At 34.8% G+C, this 17,809-nt stretch overlaps 1 protein-coding gene across 2 annotated transcripts; it reads left to right on the forward strand.

The window, feature by feature from the left end:
- The first annotated feature begins 810 nt into the window (after positions 1-810).
- On the forward strand, positions 811-4,313 carry LOC130430340 (GTPase IMAP family member 7-like). 2 transcript variants are annotated; one of them, XM_056759406.1, is made up of 4 exons: positions 811-927; positions 2,228-2,262; positions 2,343-2,416; positions 2,619-4,313. In XM_056759406.1, the coding sequence occupies exons 1-4, from the start codon at positions 847-849 to the stop codon at positions 3,470-3,472; spliced, it is 1,044 nt and encodes a 347-aa protein (XP_056615384.1). In that variant the 5' UTR covers positions 811-846; the 3' UTR covers positions 3,473-4,313. The 2 variants fall into 2 exon arrangements, with proteins under 2 accessions (XP_056615384.1, XP_056615383.1); XM_056759405.1 differs by having other exon boundaries at positions 839-927; positions 2,343-4,313.
- Positions 4,314-17,809: the final 13,496 nt, after the last annotated feature.

Here is a 17,809-nt window from a genome sequence, read left to right on the forward strand (position 1 = left end):
TAAAAAAACCTTAGCTATAAATAATTCTTCCTTGTTATTTTACCGCAACATGTTATTCTTCCTCTTGCATTCTCAAACGTCACACTACAAATTGTTTTGCTGTGCCATTGCTGTGTTAATTTCCTTATTCTTTCTGTGTTTGCTTCTTTTGTCATGTGCACATTAGATTAGATTCAACTTTATTGTCATTACACATATACAAGTACAGTGTAACGAAATGTAGTTAGGTCTAACCAGAAGTGCAATTAGCAAGTGCAGGATATACAGTGTTAATAAATAAAGAATACAATATTAGGAAAATACTATACAATGGGCATGTACTATGAAAATACTTTACAGAAGGAATGTTCTATGACAGTTGGTATGTACTATGAACAATATATACAGAAGGCTATATACTGTGAACATTAATGCACATTGTTATAAGCTCTGAGTAGGTCAGACTCAGTCATTGCTCAACAATTTATAGAACATATAATTTATACATTCCCATGTAAACTATATCGAGAAGTTGTATGAAAACTGGTTTGGACTGGATAGCTCAGAACCGAAACAGTAATTGTTGTAACTAGTTTTTTTCTGTTGAATGTGACGCACAAAGGCTGTTTTCACGGGAACAGCCCCATGTGGTGTCTTGACAATATGTAACTATAAAACAAAATTCAATGTTCATCAGTATAAAATCATTAATAATATATTTTTTAATATATACAACACAAACCAATATTTATATCATTCCCTCACATGTTAAAAATATCCAAAACAAACCGGTTAGTGAAGTAGCCTATATCCAGCTGTGATGACGTGACTTGTAAATGGTTAGATAGGTGTGTTCGACTTTATGTCATGCTGATCGATCGCAGCTTCGCCCTCAATACATGCAAGTTCTTGGGTTCAGAAGACACCTCAAATCACTTGTCTCGAAAGGTATGATTTCTAATATTTTGCTATCATATCCTATTGCGTAACCTTTAATTGTTTTTGAAGATACAGTTGATATGAGTGAAAAAAGTCCATCTTGCCTTACTTTTCTAACAGACATGTGAGACAAAATAGATCAATTATGTATTTCATTTCATGCAGTGAGTTTACTTTTATGTGTATAATCCTTTTTATTCACTTTTTTAAAAGATATTCTATTCAACCGTTATTTTCTATATTCCGGTAAAATTTGTTTTGTTGGTGTTATTACTATTATCAAGTTTTATGCCACTTAAGACTAAAGTACACTACAAGACTTTAGTTCAGAGTTTCCGTTTGGACTTGTTGCAGAAAGTCTGTGCCAGTCTGCAGATTTGATCTCTTAGTGTGTTTCTATCTGAAACTTTCAAAAGGTCTGCAAGTGTGTGATATGTATTGCAGCCATAAGGTGTGAAATCTGAAATGCCTTCAGGGTAAGAGGAGGGTCCATGTACTTGGCAGCCAACGATGAATAAACCCTTTTTTTTCAAATGTGATTAGGAGTGTAAATTGGGAATTAAAATACAAGTGTGAAAATTTATATCTCAATTTTGTGCTGATTGTCTTTAATAAACCGGAAGCTGTCGAGTAGGTTGTCGATGGCATGAGGCTGTGGGGTCTAGAACTGATACTGCTATGGTATGACATGAAGGCACTGAATCCAGTGCTTTCTGTCTCCTGAGATATGCTACCTTCATCTGAATGATTTTTTAAGACAAGGCAGCATGATGAACTTCGCTGCTTTCTATATCCCACAGTGCAAATTTTATATTGCATTTCTAGCAAGAACTTATTACAAATTGCCTCTAAGGGAGACAATAAAAAGTTACTAAGACTTGTTTCCGAATATGTGATTGGTTGTTACAAATAAGCTCTCTATTACAATTGAAATATTGTAATTAAGTGCTTATGAAGACGTGAAATGTTTAGAGCGATTTGGTGAACCGGATCGACCGGTTTTTAGCTTTACTGTACACATCGTCACACAGACATTTTAGACATTGTTCTGTTTTGTTCGTTATAAACGAGAAATGACAAGGAGCTTCACCCAATGCAAAGTCAATAGAGAGGCTTAGATTGTTCCCGCGGTGGGCGTTGTTTGTAATGTATGACGTATTGTGCTCTGTTTCAGTTGCTGTTTGGAGAAACATAATAGGAAAAACATTGCTACTCACTCACATGAGCATTAGAAGAGAAAAATAAATGTATTGTCCCATACAAAGAATTGGCAAGAGCCAAGAATAACATTAATATTCTTCCCCTACAGAAACTGACTTCATTGACTGAAAAGGATCATGGAACGTAAGTTATTATGTGACATGCAGTGTTTTCATTGAAAAATCAAGACGCACTTTATAATTTTTTATTATTATGATCAACAGAGAGAAATATCCTCCTTATTGGAAAAACAGGAGATGGCAAAAGCAGTGCGGGCAATACAATTCTCAGAAAAAAGGTATTCACACCTAAAGCTTCAGCTAGTTCTGCTACAGATGAACCTGTGACAGGACGTGGGTTGGTTAATGGAAGAGAGATCACAGTTATTAACACGCCTGGACTCTTTGACACAAATCAAGATGATGAATATATAAAATCTGAGATCATTGATGCTATGATGGACACTCCTAAGATTCATGCAATCGTTTTTGTTCTAAAAGTTGGAAGATACACAAAGCATGAAAACGAGGTGGTAGAAGAATTGCTGAAACTAACGAAAGAGGAACAAGTCCAGAAACACTCAGTGATCTTATTCACTTTTGGAGGTGAACTAGAGGAACAGACCTTAGAAGAATTTATAAAGTCCCAATCCAAGTTGCAGGAGTTTGTAAATAAATGTGAAGGCCGCTGTCACGTCATTGACAACAAATACTGGAATGACTGTCATTCAGGAGAAAAGAGAAACAGAGTTCAGGTGAACAATCTGCTTGACACCATCGACAAAATGGTGCAAAAGAATGGTTGCTTTGCCAGTGAGCCGCTTCAGCAGTTAGAAGAGGTGATGGAGAAAATCAGTTATTTGCCTCCAGAAGTGCAGCAAACAGCAAAGAAAATGGTTCATAATACAATTCTGAAGCAAGTTGTAGGAGCAATAACTGGGTCTGTGATTGGTGCTTTTCTGGGTGTCACTGTTTGCGGTGTGATTGTATTTAAAATCCCATTAAATGGACTGCTAAAATACATAGCAGCAATAGATAAAGAAGCTGCAGCAGTAGTGGAAACAGGAGCAGTAACAGCAGTAGTGGAAACAGGAGTAGTGGCTGAAGCTTCCGGAGCAGCAGCAGGTGCAGGGGTTAGTACAGGTACTGGGATTGCTGTCGGTGTTATTGGAACTGCAGCTCTTGTCGGAGCTGTTGCAGGTGGAATCACTGGATGGAAAGCGGCAGAAGATGCTGATTCAGTGTACGACGCAATGAAAAAGTCTGCACAAGTTAACTATGAGAATGGAAAAGCTGTTGTTGAAACGGCACAAGAATTTCTTTCTCTTGTGGTGAACAATAAAACAGATCATTAAAAACCATTTTACATTATATATTTTTAGTATTGACAGTCTCCGGCTTTATTAACTTTTAATTCAAGATTCAAGATCTTTATTTTCATGTTTACCAGCACCAGAAGGGGAACAGACAAATTACCAATACATTAAAAATAATATAAAGAATCCAGTATGTACAGTAAAAGTTGTAAATCAAAATAATGATGTTCTGATTTGTTTTCACTTCTTGCCGATGGGTTTGTTAATCAAACTATGTTGCAGTCACAGTAATGTTATTGTCATGCAGATAAAGAATGGTTGTATTTTAACATTATTTATCTTTTCTTCCTCAATATACAAACGGCAATAATACAAATTATAATATTTAATCACTGATATTAATGTAATATCGCTGGATTAGGAGTGTGATACAGCTGTATATGTCAACAAGGCTGTGATTAGACCAGTGGCACGAGGGCACAGGCAGAGCACTGGAGACTATCAAAGCCATGCTGCTCAAATAACATACCACACAACTACAAGAGTAAAATTGCATTTATAAAACAGTTTGACGGCACAAGTGTCTTTAAAACCCTCTCGTTTTTAAAGGAAAGGGGGAACATGTGCTTGGTTCCAGTAGCAAGTTCACACAGCAATTTCTTTTATCTAAAGTGTGTCTCGAGATTCTTGCGTCCCGCGGTGAAATTAAAAAAAAATTCCCGAGTGTTGTGAATTACTCTAAGAGACACTGTTAAATGCATGTGTGTTTTATGGTGTAGTGATACAGATGAGAAAAGGTTCCCATGATAATACTGGTGTAATAGCACAAGGCTCTAAACCAATCAGATTTGAGAACCAGAAAGAACTGTTGTATAATGTTTTATAAGATCATGCATGTTTAATTATTGCTATATACAGTATATAATGAATAAGAATAAAAATAAAATACTTTTAAAACACTCTGGTGTCTGTTTGGATATTTATTGAGTAGGTCATACAGAAATACTTATATTCTCCTGCTGTTGCAACTGTGTAAGGCACATTTACTACCTTGAAGAAAACTATGGAACACAATGCGAATAATGACATCATCTTGTAACCTTATTTTATAAGGAAAAGTGAAAACTGTAAACTGATATTCCTATTCATTATATTCCTATAATGAAACGACACTAACCTGATTTCAGTTTAAATGACTTGAAGCAGAAGTCTGTTTGCATCATTGAATCATTATTTTTCTGTCGATCACTGTAAAGCTGCTTTGAAACAATCTGTATTGTATAAAGTGATTTAAAAAAGGTGACTTGACTTCAAAATTGTGATTTATTTACCAGAGCCAGAAATTGTCTTGAAGGTACTGTATGTCAGCAACTCATTTATAAGATCTCCATTTATCCATCTATACAAGACGACAACAATAAGACAACCAACAGATGGGGCAATGCTCTTGTTGTGTGTCTGTCCTTTTCTGATTTTCCCAAGTTTGCATTTCTGTGTAAACGTTTTTCACAAGTGTTTCCTTTTCCCTTGATGTAGGATGATCCTACAGGAATAATAAAAAATAAAGCTGCAAGCAGCAATTAGTGGGTTTTCAAGGCACTTTGTGGGATTTATCACTTCAGTGCTTTTTAGATCTTTTTAGATTTATTTATTATTAGTAATAGACCTCAACAACGAAACCACAACTATACTTTTTTATTTCATTTGATCTGAGACATAATCAATACAAACTTAAAAGTTCATCCATCGTAACTTATTACTCAAGATGTAATGTTGTTACAGTCCTGCCAGAGGGTGGCAGAACAACAATTACCCACAATACTCTGAAGCATCAGCCAATGATTTACTGTTTACAGTTATTATTTGCTGTGATGCTGCAGTATACTGTAGATTCACAATAGTTTAGCTGGTCAGACTCTGGCATTAATTAAAAAAATACAATTCAAACTCTAGATCTCAGAGAGGTTTGCTATGGTGTGTGCAATTTGATTTGTATTCCTCTTTGCATTTTACTCAACTATGTTATGTTGGCTGAACAAAAAATCTGACAAGACAATTTTTTTTAATGAAGTTCATATGGCAACATCCTTTTTAAAGTAAAATGAACATTAGAGGATTCAGCAAAACTGACAAAAGGAGAAGTTTATCTATTTAAGTGATAGCATTTATAGAAATAATTGAATGATATATTAGAGGTAGGGATGTCCAATCAGGTTTTTTGTGGCTCTGATCAGAGTCATTAAGTATATGCTCATCCGGAGTCCTGATCTGATACTTATGTGTGTTTGCTACATAAATGTACATAAATATGTTTCATAAATGTTATTTAAATCAAACCGGGATGTACAAAGAGTTCCTCGAGAAGAGTTTCATTATGAAACTTCAATGCATCATTGCTTCAGTTCTCGCTGTATCACTTCCCTTTAGTGGAAGACCCTTGAACTTCCCTTTTCTTGATCATTTCCAGATCCAGAATCAGTATGGGCACATGTCCAGGAATTTATACATTGAAAACAACTGCAGAATTTATTTATATAATTACTTCATTGCTGATCACAGTTGTTTAAACAGTTTTGAAAATTTAATGTGATCTGAAATCCGTATTGAAAATGATTATTTATCTTCAAGGCTACATCTTATGTATAAAACAGACACTAAAGAATAAGTATGAATATATACACAAACATGCAGTCGAGTAAATAACTGTTTATGACAGATGGATCTCTCGAGATCAGACATCACTTTCAAGCAAGCACACAGACAGTTACTTCTGCAGATCTTTATTGCAGCAGCGCACACTTTGTTCATTTTAAGCGCATGTGGTACTCATTTTATCTTGTAAAGTACAGACAATTTGTGGCATCATTTGTGTTGAATTAGCTGCTTAAAGTTTTAGAGCTACACAGGTACCTTGACTTTACACAGTGATTTAAATAAAGAAATTTGCTATATGCAATCATACGGAACTCACCAAGATAGAGAGAAGAGTAGAGATTGCATTTAACTTTACTACTACTATTACTTTGAAATCACTGGATGGAACCGATTATAGGCTATATTTTATGCAAGGAGGTTTACATTCTCACAGTTTCATATAAACAATGAGCGGTGTTAATTAACCACAAACAGTGTATTTTGCAGTGGCATGTCTTTTGAGAAATGCGTTTTTCTTTTGACTCTGTTGGATTCATACTACCGTTCCTGCCTAAGCATACACGCTGTGACCAAAGACTATTAGAATATTAGCAATTTGTGATTTTGAGCCAATGTGACGCTCTAAATAACCAACAGTAATCAAAAAATTGTTTGTACATTTCATTAGTATCCAATTTGTGAATGTATGGTGCACAATTAAAGTACAAATTTGTTGTTCCAATTAAGCAGACTATCAGTGTACCAATTTAGTAGCCTATACCAAAAGTACAATTGCAGTATTTTCATTGAGTACAAATGTGGCAACCCTAAACAAACAGTTTGGTTTTCAGTACACATATAAAAACTTTGTAATCTATACTAACATAACCACAGCTGAATCTTTTGTTCAGTCCGCCTGGTGCTGTATAATACAGCAGAAGCAGAAAAACTTCAAAGCCTGTAGACAAACATGGAAAAAAATAGTATCTTCAATAAGTAAATAGTACACATTTGAAAACTTAGAATTTTCATGAAATTTGTCAATATTTCCTGATCTAGAACCCTTGCATGATGAAAGCATTTTTTTATATAGAATGTGTCCTTCAGTGGTTTACAAATTTAAAATATCAGTCTTAATGTGTTTCAATGAGGACATTTTTATCCATCAGCACCAGATTGTAAAAACATCCATAAAATTTTGCTTAGTTGCTAGAATTGTGTTTATGGTGCATTTCCAAGAAATGGTTTATTTTTCCTCCTCCCACTTTGGCACACAATAAAAATTAGTCAGATGAGCATCTCAGAAACTTTCTGAACTCAGACTCAGCACGAGCTCAAGAACAGCACAAAGGTAAATCTATTGGTATTGTACTAATGTAAACAATACAGTTCAGAAACTTAAATCATTTGATTTTCATCTATTTCAACCGGTCTTTAAGTTTAAAAAAAAAAAATTCTTCATTAGAACTAAGTGGGTAAACTGACAAATTGTTGTGGCTTAAAATAATTTGTCCAAGGTAAACCATGTAAGTTCAAGCAATTTGGACCAATTCCAGCACTAAACTCTAATTTTCATCATAACAAATCAAATCTTGATTTTTTTTACATTTTGTCCGTTTCAACTAACTGTAAAGCTCTATGCGTCTTGTCAGGATGAGATTGGTGGTTCTCCTTATTCTTTTCATCAACCTGACGTTCAGTGATGGAGATCCATGCCAGAGACCATGGGATAACAACGCTTATGATGTTTTTCAAAACCGACATATTCTCCAATTCCAGTTTGACACAAGCAGTCAAAATGCTTGGGAAAATTACTTAACAAGAATGGGACTTTGTCACAGAAATCCACCCCAGTCCTTCGTCCGCAAAGATTACGAGAGAAGAATAATGGAAATCTGCACTAGACGAGGCATCAGATACAGAGACCACATAGACAACTTGTGCATCAGTAGCAGAAGAGTCACAGTGTTCATTGTTTACAACACTTGGAGATATGGACAATGTAAAGTTTGGGTCGAGCGTGAGCGTTCTTACGTGATTGTTGCTTGTGAGAATGTTGACAACCACTGTTTGCCTGTTCACTATCATGGACAAACTGACAGGTCACCACGAGGTGGTCAGACCTGCGTACCTCGGGGATAGTTAAAGCAAAAAGTGAAACGTTAATAGCAGTCATTTCTACTTAATCTCTGCAGGACGTTTCACATAAGTATCAATATCAAAGATGAACGCAAACATGATCATAAACTTCACTTATATCATTTAACATCACTTCTGCAGCTGCTTTTAGTCTTTTTATCTTGGAGGTCCATTCCAATTAATCATCCTTTAATCTGTCCTTTAGAGAATCCATGATGAAAAATAATCAGTGATTTTTAAGTTTAAAGCTTTGTTTGCTTGTTTGAAGAAATGATTGCTGTTTATTACTGTATTCAGTTAAAGTCTAGTAAATATAATATGATGCTTTGTATATATATAATTGAAAAGTTGTGCTATTTGAGTAAAATAAAGCATTTTACTGTGTCAGTGACTTACTGTTTATTCTCACATCATGGATGGTCCTTGTGTGTAGTCTGTGTTTGTGTTGACATGAGCCTTCCTGTGAAGCACACCATGAGTCTCGAACTACACAAACACACAGAGGTGAACGCTTCATAAAAAAATTCATTCATTTATATTAAAGGGAAGTAAAAATGTCCAACAGTGTGACACACTGAACAAACCAGGAGTCTCAAATTATACTTAAACGCATGAAACGCATGAAATACATCAGTCACAAATCAAGATATTTATTAAGTTTTAGCTGACATTTAAACTCAGATTTCTTTTGTCCTTGACACTGACCACTCAAACTCTATGGCAAAATCCAAATGGTGAGAAGTTTTATTTAAGTCTTTTCTTTTCACTATTTCCCTTTACCTTACAGGGAAACCATTATATATTAGAGGCCTTCATTTTTTAAGTTTGAGTCTTACATCTTGTTTAAAAATGCATTGGGAATTTTTATAATAAATATATTTTAATAGTATTTTTAATCTCTTAAATATGTTATCACAGACAACCTGTGGGTAAAATACCTTTTTCGCTTGCCTGTGGTTGTCCAGAAACACACACTACATGTGTGTAATTTCTGCACAATGTGCTTTTTGTAACTCTCTCTTTTTGCATTGTAAAATCATGGTAATGCCAAATTAAGTGATAATTCGCAAAAAACATTGTTTCTAGAATTTTACTACAATAAAAGCATGATTAATTAAAAAAACATATGACATTACCTATTATCATTGTGATATTTTTTTCAATAAAATTCATGGGGATTTGTTCTTAATTTCTCACTATATGTGACCCAATCTGTAAAAAACCAAGAATATTTTTTGTGATTTACTGTTGTCAGGCAGATACTGCGGCTGGAGCTCGTGGTCCTTTCCAGAATGTCAAGTGTTTTGTGATTGTCAAACATTTGATAAAATCAACCACACGTTCATTTTCTCACAAAGGGCCGAACCCTAAATTTTTTGTGTGTTTTGCAATACAATTTGTGAAGGTATGTCACATATAGGGTAAATGTCACTATTAAACTCACACACCCATTAAGCACATTTTTTTTTTTAATTATGTATCATGCTTCTTGATGTGTTTGTTATTAAGTTCCTCCTGTAATTTTAAATCAATCAGATCGTTACACACAGAGGTCGGGGGATATAAGTGTGCATATGTGGCGCCAGTTCTGAAAGTTCTCTGAAAACTTTGACCAAAAGAGTAGCTCTTTAAATGTGTATTTTTAGACGTTTAGACATTTATTTAAGGTAAGAATCACTGTTTACAGCAAAACTACGAGATTATTGTTTAAGAGCATGAATGTGATAAATAATAACAATTCAATCAAAATATATATTTTTCAAAATAAAGCAGGTGATACAGAACATAGTCAGCTCACTAGCTGTACAAGATTGTGTCTACACTATTACTTCACAGGCGTTATTATATTACACTTTACAAATCAGAATATTATACTTTTACAGTTTATTGACAGTCTTTGGTTTCACACTGCTGTCATTTTGAAAGATTTCATATTATTTTATGGTGACCTTAAAGGGTACACTTTGTTCATGTTAAACTATGCAAAAATGTAATACATGTCCTAGATTATTAATTTTGTTAAATATAATCCTTTAAATTTAATGTAAAACTTATTAATTTAAAATTGTTGCTGCTCAGTGTATGCTCCATTTAAACTCATTCACATTGTAAGTTTATGTAAATACTTCCAAAAGAGTTAAATAATCACGGATGACTTTCACTATGAGGTCATCTTTATAGAATGATTAGTAAATTATTTTTACATTAGTAAGATAACAAAATCGAAGATGAAATAGGCATGTTATCTGTTTAAGTGGGAGCCATCAGAAACTATATTTCAAATATGTCATATCTGTTCAAGCTAATATAAATAAGTTCACTTGAGATATAAACAAGTTCACATCCATTAATAAGAGGCAACATGATTGTGATCCTGCCTTTGAAAACAACTTAAAGTGATGCTTCACCCCAAAAAAATCTGTCTGGTTATAAGCATTCTTCCAAAATTATTTTCTTTGTGTTTATACAGATTTGGAACAACTCGAAGGTTAGCAAATGATGAAAGAATTTACATTTTTGGGTGAAGTATCCCTTTAAGTCATGTTTCGTGATTTACTATTCTAAACTATTATGTAAGGAACATTCTGTAAAATAACACTAATATTAAAATAAAAATTATTTGAGTGCTTTGTTTTTTTGTGATTGATACTGTACCTTCAAATAAAACATCTTTCATTAATTATTCCTGAAAATGGCTGTTTAAAATAAACAAGATTTTTTTAAATAAAGAAGATGATGTGAGCTTAATGGGTAGGCCTAAATAAATGTACCCATTAAGCACAGCAAGACTATTTGCGTTCAGTGATGTGTATTTTAATTACAATTGTCATTTAAAACAAATTTTAGTGTACGAGCGATTATCATTTTATTTGAACAGACCTTTTAGTACTAAAATCTATATCTTGTGCACTAAAAATGTCTTAATGTAGTTTTCGGTGAGCTAAGTAGGTAGGCTAGGTTTATCGTAAATGTACATGTATGTCTATAACAGTCCATGTTGTTCCCATTACTGTGCAAAGAAATGTAATGTTAAAGGTTTATTCAAGAGCTGACATTAAGAATAAGAAAGAAGGAATGTCTAATGACTAATGGTTTTGTGCGTCTGATCCAAATCATAATATTAAATAACTGTCGATATCGAGTCCTGACCTGATATTCACTTTTTTCTAGTGTTTACTGCACACTTAAAGTTCATTAAAGTTATGAAATCAATACAGAGAATGTGCAGAAAGTTCCTCAGGGACGGGGGCACAAATGTAAAACGAGAATCTTATCACTTATACAACACTTACTTCAGTATTGATGTAGTAATCATAGTAATTATAATTATATTTACAGTAGAGTGCAAACAGACCATGTTCACAACTAAAATTATGGGACTACTGACAGAATTTTGTGGTATTTTTTGGGATGGTGCTCGAAGGGGGTCTCGCCCAGGGTGTAATTCAATGTAGAATTGCCACTGACTACGGATATAAACTGTTTTGTTTTTTATATGTACAATGGGAAAAATAATTGCAACAAGTGGAATAAGATTACAAAGCCCTACACCCCTCCCTTAGGACCCTCCAAAAATGTCCAGCAGACAATACAATTAAATGGTTAATAACTTATTTTACGTAAATAATGATCTGTCAGTTTATTCACACAAAAATGTGAAAAATTATGCATGCAATGAAATATATTACTAGAAACGTTGTTGCCCAACCAGAACATCTGATTGCCCCTCAGTCTAGTCAGCCTGGTACCGGGCATTTTTTCGCTGTTGTCATCTAAAAGCATCACTGTATTTTGACATTGCAAACAGTTTACAACATCTAAGCGGTCAAACAGTCATGTCTGGCCTGTGTTCATAAACGGATCTTACACAACACATAACCTCAGGTATGACCTAGCGTGAGAAGATGGATGCTTCACATGAGAAGAGAGTCAGTTTGAGTTTGTGTGAGAGTTGGCAGCCCTGTGTTTATAGATTGTGGTTAGGCTAATAAGAAATCTTATTTGCATGATTTAACAATACATTTTAATAAAGATACTCATTTTCTTTATTTGTTCATTTTTTTTTCTTTTTGACAACATCTCCCAATTGTCTAAAACATTAGTATGTGAAGTCCATGTCTGGCCTGTGCTCAAATACATGATATCCTAGCTTGAAATGCAAGGTCTCTGCGTTTCTCTACGACATTCCTACAGCATTGAAATGACGGGTGTACAGTATGTGTATTCTGAAAAGTGCAATACAAATACACTTGACTCAGTACCAAAGTATAACGAAATATGCTGCATTGCACTGAATGACAACCATTCATTTCTATGTTACATTTATGGTTTTTGGTATACTCCAAGAAACCATTTGTTTATATTCTGTTTATATTTTGCTAATCCCCCCATAATAGAGTCCAGACATCAGAAAAATATCACTCTCTGCACAAGGTTTTATTTTAAAAAAGAGGGAAATTATTGTGTCAGGGATGTGACAAAAAGTAAACTTAGTAGGACTAGCCTGCACATATCCCTTGGTGCCTAAACGTGCTGGAGGCCCGCCTAAGCCTCAGGATGCTTCATGGACAAAAAGTAAATTGTGAATTTGTGCTACAGTTTGGGAATTCTTAGCACTTTGTCACAGAAGGCTATTTCTTACATCTGTAACTTTTTTTGACGGGGCCCTCATAAATGGTTAATGGGAAAAGTCTATTAATGTTCATTATTTGCCTTGGCAATTAGTTATATAGCTTCAACAGTGCACAGGATGCACAATCCTTCGTTATGATGTACATGAAATTTCAGAAGCTTAAAACGGTGTGTACATTAAACTCCTATGTGGAACCTGTCAAATAAATTATAACTGGGACTTCCTGTGATTTATCCAAAATCACAGGAAATCCCACTCGCCACCTATCCGACAGGGGTAGTGTCTTCTTTTGGACAATTTTTAACATTTACATTTACGCATTTGGCTGACACTTATATCCAAAGCGACTTTCATTGCATTGTGCTCAGTGGTGGAAAGTAACAAATTACAAATACTCAAATTACTGTAATTGAGTAGTATTTTCAGGAATTGTACTTTTTAAAATAGTTTAAAAACATTGTACTTTTACTTTTACTTGAGTATATATTAGTGCTGTATCGGTATTTTTACAGCGTTATTTTTCCTCATATTGTCGTTGCTACTTTATGATTCACTTTCATCTGATTGGCTAAGGAGAATAATCAGTCCCGTCACGTGACCCCGTCCACTCAAATCGAGCATAAAAAAACTTGTCACACAGATTTCAAGACATCTGCAGCCAATTTAGTGTAATCTTGGAGGAGGATGAACGTGTGCGGCAGGCAGAACGCATATCAAACGGCAGTTTTGCACACTTGAAAGTCACTGCGGGAAAGGTACACAATACGAAGGCTCGTCAAAGACATGGAGAAGTATTGAGTTCCTGTATCATCCAAGTTTCATCCAAAGGGCTATATGATGAGATAAAGTTGTCCTTCTCTCTCCAAAGTCACTACATCAAGTGCTCTGCCCTTATAAGTGAGTAGGGAACATATGCGACTGGAACGCTTGAGAAGCAGTTTCGCAAACTGTGCATTACCAGTTATAATTTTGTAAATAATGTTCATTAATACATCGAAAGAAGCTGAAGGGATTACTTTATGTTATCTATATCTTTATTTTGGACTTGAACATGAACCCTGAAAACGCCTTGGTTACAGATGTAACGGTTACGGTTAGTCTCAAGTCTCTCTTGTAGATAGGACAGCACGTTCCCCGATAGAGCAACGCCACGGGTCTTCTCTTCAGGACCAGAACAGGGGCTACTTATAGGCGGATAGCCGCCTAGTGGTCGGGGCCCTAGCCTGAGTGATGGTCTTAACCACTAATTTCCATGATATTGTTTGTTTATTTTGATTAAACTTTGTTAAACGTTCGCCGGTTCCTGCCTCCTTCCTTCCCTGCTTTGCTACATTGACCTCACCAGGTGGCCACCATCTGCAGGAACTGGTGCTCCGCGATTGGTCATTTTAGGCATATAGGCATATACACACTTCAGGTGGCTCCTGAGAATGTAGAAGATCCTGAAGCCCACCTCGTCATCTCTGTAGCGTCTTGCACCGTAACTAGACAGGGACCACATTCAGTTACCAGCTGAAACGAAACCAAAAGCACTGGGCGGGAGGAACAAGCTCCTGTTTCTCACTTAGTCTCCCTTAGTGAAGTGTATAGTATCCTCTACCCCCCAAAAGGCGGTTAGCACCACACCACCGTCATTGAGGTTGAGTAATTTCTGACACAACACCTCTACAGATATGAATGCTAATCCAATGAAATTTAGGTTACATTATTTGCATGCAGTATTTGAGGACTTTATTTACAAATGTCTGCATTGTGGGGCCTCGTACACATGATTGAACAGTGCTGAAAGTAAATAAATGGTTTTAACTGGAAAACTGAGCTCATAATAGACGGACATACAGACAGAACAACACATTGAATGGTTATTTTGTCTGATTTGTATACAGTCATAAGCTTTATCAGTAAGATCAATATATATTTGTTTTATATATAAATAAAATATAAATTTGATTAATAATTGTACTAAATTCATTAAATAACAGAGTCTAAAAGTAACGAGTAACTAGTACTCGGAGTAGTTTTTGAGAAAAATAATTTTGCTCTCTTTTACTCTTTTTAACTCTATTTAGTATTTTTTTAACTTTAATTCTTTTTAGTATTTTAACACCAGTACTTTTAGATGTAATTGAGTACAATTTCATTAATATAACAATACTTTAACATTTTACAGTACTCTTTCCACCACTTATTGTGCTATAAATTTGTTTCTGACTTTGTGCAATCTCCTGTGTGAGAGCCTGGTGATTCAGTAACAATGTTAAGATTTTAATTATTTAGTTCGAGTAAAATTTCTAAAATTAAGTTTACTCCTTTTATTATGTGTTGAGACTACATAAATATTTTTGTAGATATAACTACCTTGGCAGTTGATCTGTAGATCCCAGCATGCTTTTTGTCACGGTTGTGGAGGAAAAACCCAAGCGCAGGCAGCGGTAGTTCACAAAACACAAACTCTTTTATTAATTATAACAAAAACACCCACGATGGGGGAAAATGAAACTAAAACAATAAACAAGAGGTTCTGTCATGACAGCTTTGTATCTGACTGAATTAGGAGATTCATTTTCCAAATTAACTTTCATTTTAGGTGTTTTTCAGTAAAAAGAAAGACTTGTTTGTGCTTTTGTTGATATATCTTTGAGATTTAGAGTTTGGGTTTTTAAAGTGGTTACCGTTGTTAGATGCTTGTACATAGGCCAGGGGTCTCCAACCCTGCACATGGTGAGCTACAGACCTGAAAATTTCAGCTCCAACACCAATCAAACACACTTGAACCATCTAATCAAGGTGTTCAGGGTTGCTTGATAATTACAGACAGGTGTGTTGAAGCAACGTTGAAACTGCAGTTTGAAGAACGGTAGCTCACGAGGAGCAGGGTTGATGATCCCTGGCCTATAGGGTGAGGGAGGATCAATATTATTCAGAAAGCTTGTCCACTTCACTTATTGAGCAGTAACTGTGCTAATGCCAATAAAAAGACCACCAGTCTCTTCTAACTTAACCATCTATGTTTTGAATTTTTTTATATTTCAATGTGAAAGTAAGTGAAACATGGAGTTTGAGTAATCTTTCTTTGTCTGTTTGCTTTAAGTAGTATTTACTTAATATTTTTACTAATGCTAATTGTATAAATGAAGAATTTACTCTATTCTGTTTAGTAAGTTGTACTTGAATTAAAGCAGCAGATTTTACCTAATAAAATCCTCAAAACAACTTGCACAAATATTTTTAATGGAGTGTTTGTTAGCTAGGAAATTAATTTAAATGTTGTATTTATATTAACTTTATTCTAAATTGTTATTATTAGTATCAGTGTTTATTTCAAGTTTGTATTGTTTCATTTAAACATTATTTTATAATATTAGAATAATATTATTTGAAAGTGTTTTTGTGGTTACTTTGTGTTCAGCATTATTTCACGTAATTTGAATTACTGTGTAAATACATTTATGCCGCTTCAGAGACGCTTTAACGCTCTGTGTCAATACATGTTTTCCTACTTTAAAGCCGCTTACAAAAGGTATGCAAAAGTTAAAACGGGAACACAACCACACATAACACAAGTTAAAATCAGACCATGAACATAGGCCTACACACAATGGAGAAGATAATCAGGAAAACAGGATCAGGTAAGGGACTAATTAACTAATAAGAAAAGACAAGTCAAGTCACAGAAGACAAAATACATTGAGCTTTTTGTTCAATTATTTCAGAATTGTTATTGAGAAACTTGTTGTGAGAGCGTGAGAACATTGTCAGTGCGAGTCTCACGCCAACCTCTGTTACGAGTAAACGTATCATCTGCAATAAACCCTTTTAACCACACCATCTATGCCATTATGTTCAGGGCCGGATTTTCCAATCGGAAGTATGGGCACCGGCCCAGGGGCCCATGAAAGGGGGAGAAAGTTTCACATAACAATGTTTTCGCTATATTCAATCTTCCTTCTGCCTCTCTGGCCCGCACACACACAAGTGTGCACATAAAACATTGTTTCTAACGTATGCAAGTCTGTCTCTTGATTTGTTAACTTTAAAAGCCCTTTAGCAGCTTTTATTCAGGAGAAGCTCAAAGCGAAATAAACAGCGACCTTCCCAGGAAGCTTTCATTCAGTGGGAAAATGTTTCCAAAGCTGTAACACGAGTGCAAGGCACATTCGACAGGTGACTCCTGAATGAAATGAGTACAAAACAGCGTTTCCAACAACCTGTCACTGTAATCGACTGTTTGAATGTATAAACATGAACACATTTCGTCTGTAAATATGCACATGATTACCTAGACAGAGGCTATGTGAAAGAATATAGCCAAAATCAGAACTGAATCCTATAAATGAGTGGAGAGAACTTAAGAGGAGAAGCACCAACATGGAGATGGAAATCTAAAGGGTCTGGAGCAATTCTCTATTCAGGAATTCTCAATCTCTTGTCAGTATCTCCTAACGTATTAGGCATTATAGGTGAAGACTCATAATAACTCAAAATAAGAGGTTGTAAAAGGGGTTGAAAAATTATGAACAATATGTGTTGTGAGAAAAACACATTTATTTATAATGAAATCCCAATATTTAAAACTCTTATTCCCCAATGAAAGGTTTTAGATTTTTGTAACATTTTTCAAAAAAAGATTCTAAGCATTAACATTTATTTTCACAGCCTTTCATTGATCATATTTACCCAGGGGTTGAATAATGTTGATTGCAACTGTATGCAGTATATTGTTTTCTGGTGTCTGAATCATTTTTGGTTTGACTGTATTTTGTGATACATTTTTACATGTGTTGTCCCTCATTACACACACTACATGTGTTAAAATTCTAAACGACATGTGTCATTTTAATACATCTCTTTTTATGGTGCTCGACGATGTAGAAACATCCTCAAAATTTAGCTAAAAATGAGTTTATTGTGAATTTCCAAGAAATGGGCTCCTCCCTCGCTTGCACACAATAAATATCTGTCAGATGAGC

Source organism: Triplophysa dalaica, chromosome 10 (assembly GCF_015846415.1).
Source record: "Triplophysa dalaica isolate WHDGS20190420 chromosome 10, ASM1584641v1, whole genome shotgun sequence".
Classification (NCBI taxonomy): domain Eukaryota; kingdom Metazoa; phylum Chordata; class Actinopteri; order Cypriniformes; family Nemacheilidae; genus Triplophysa; species Triplophysa dalaica.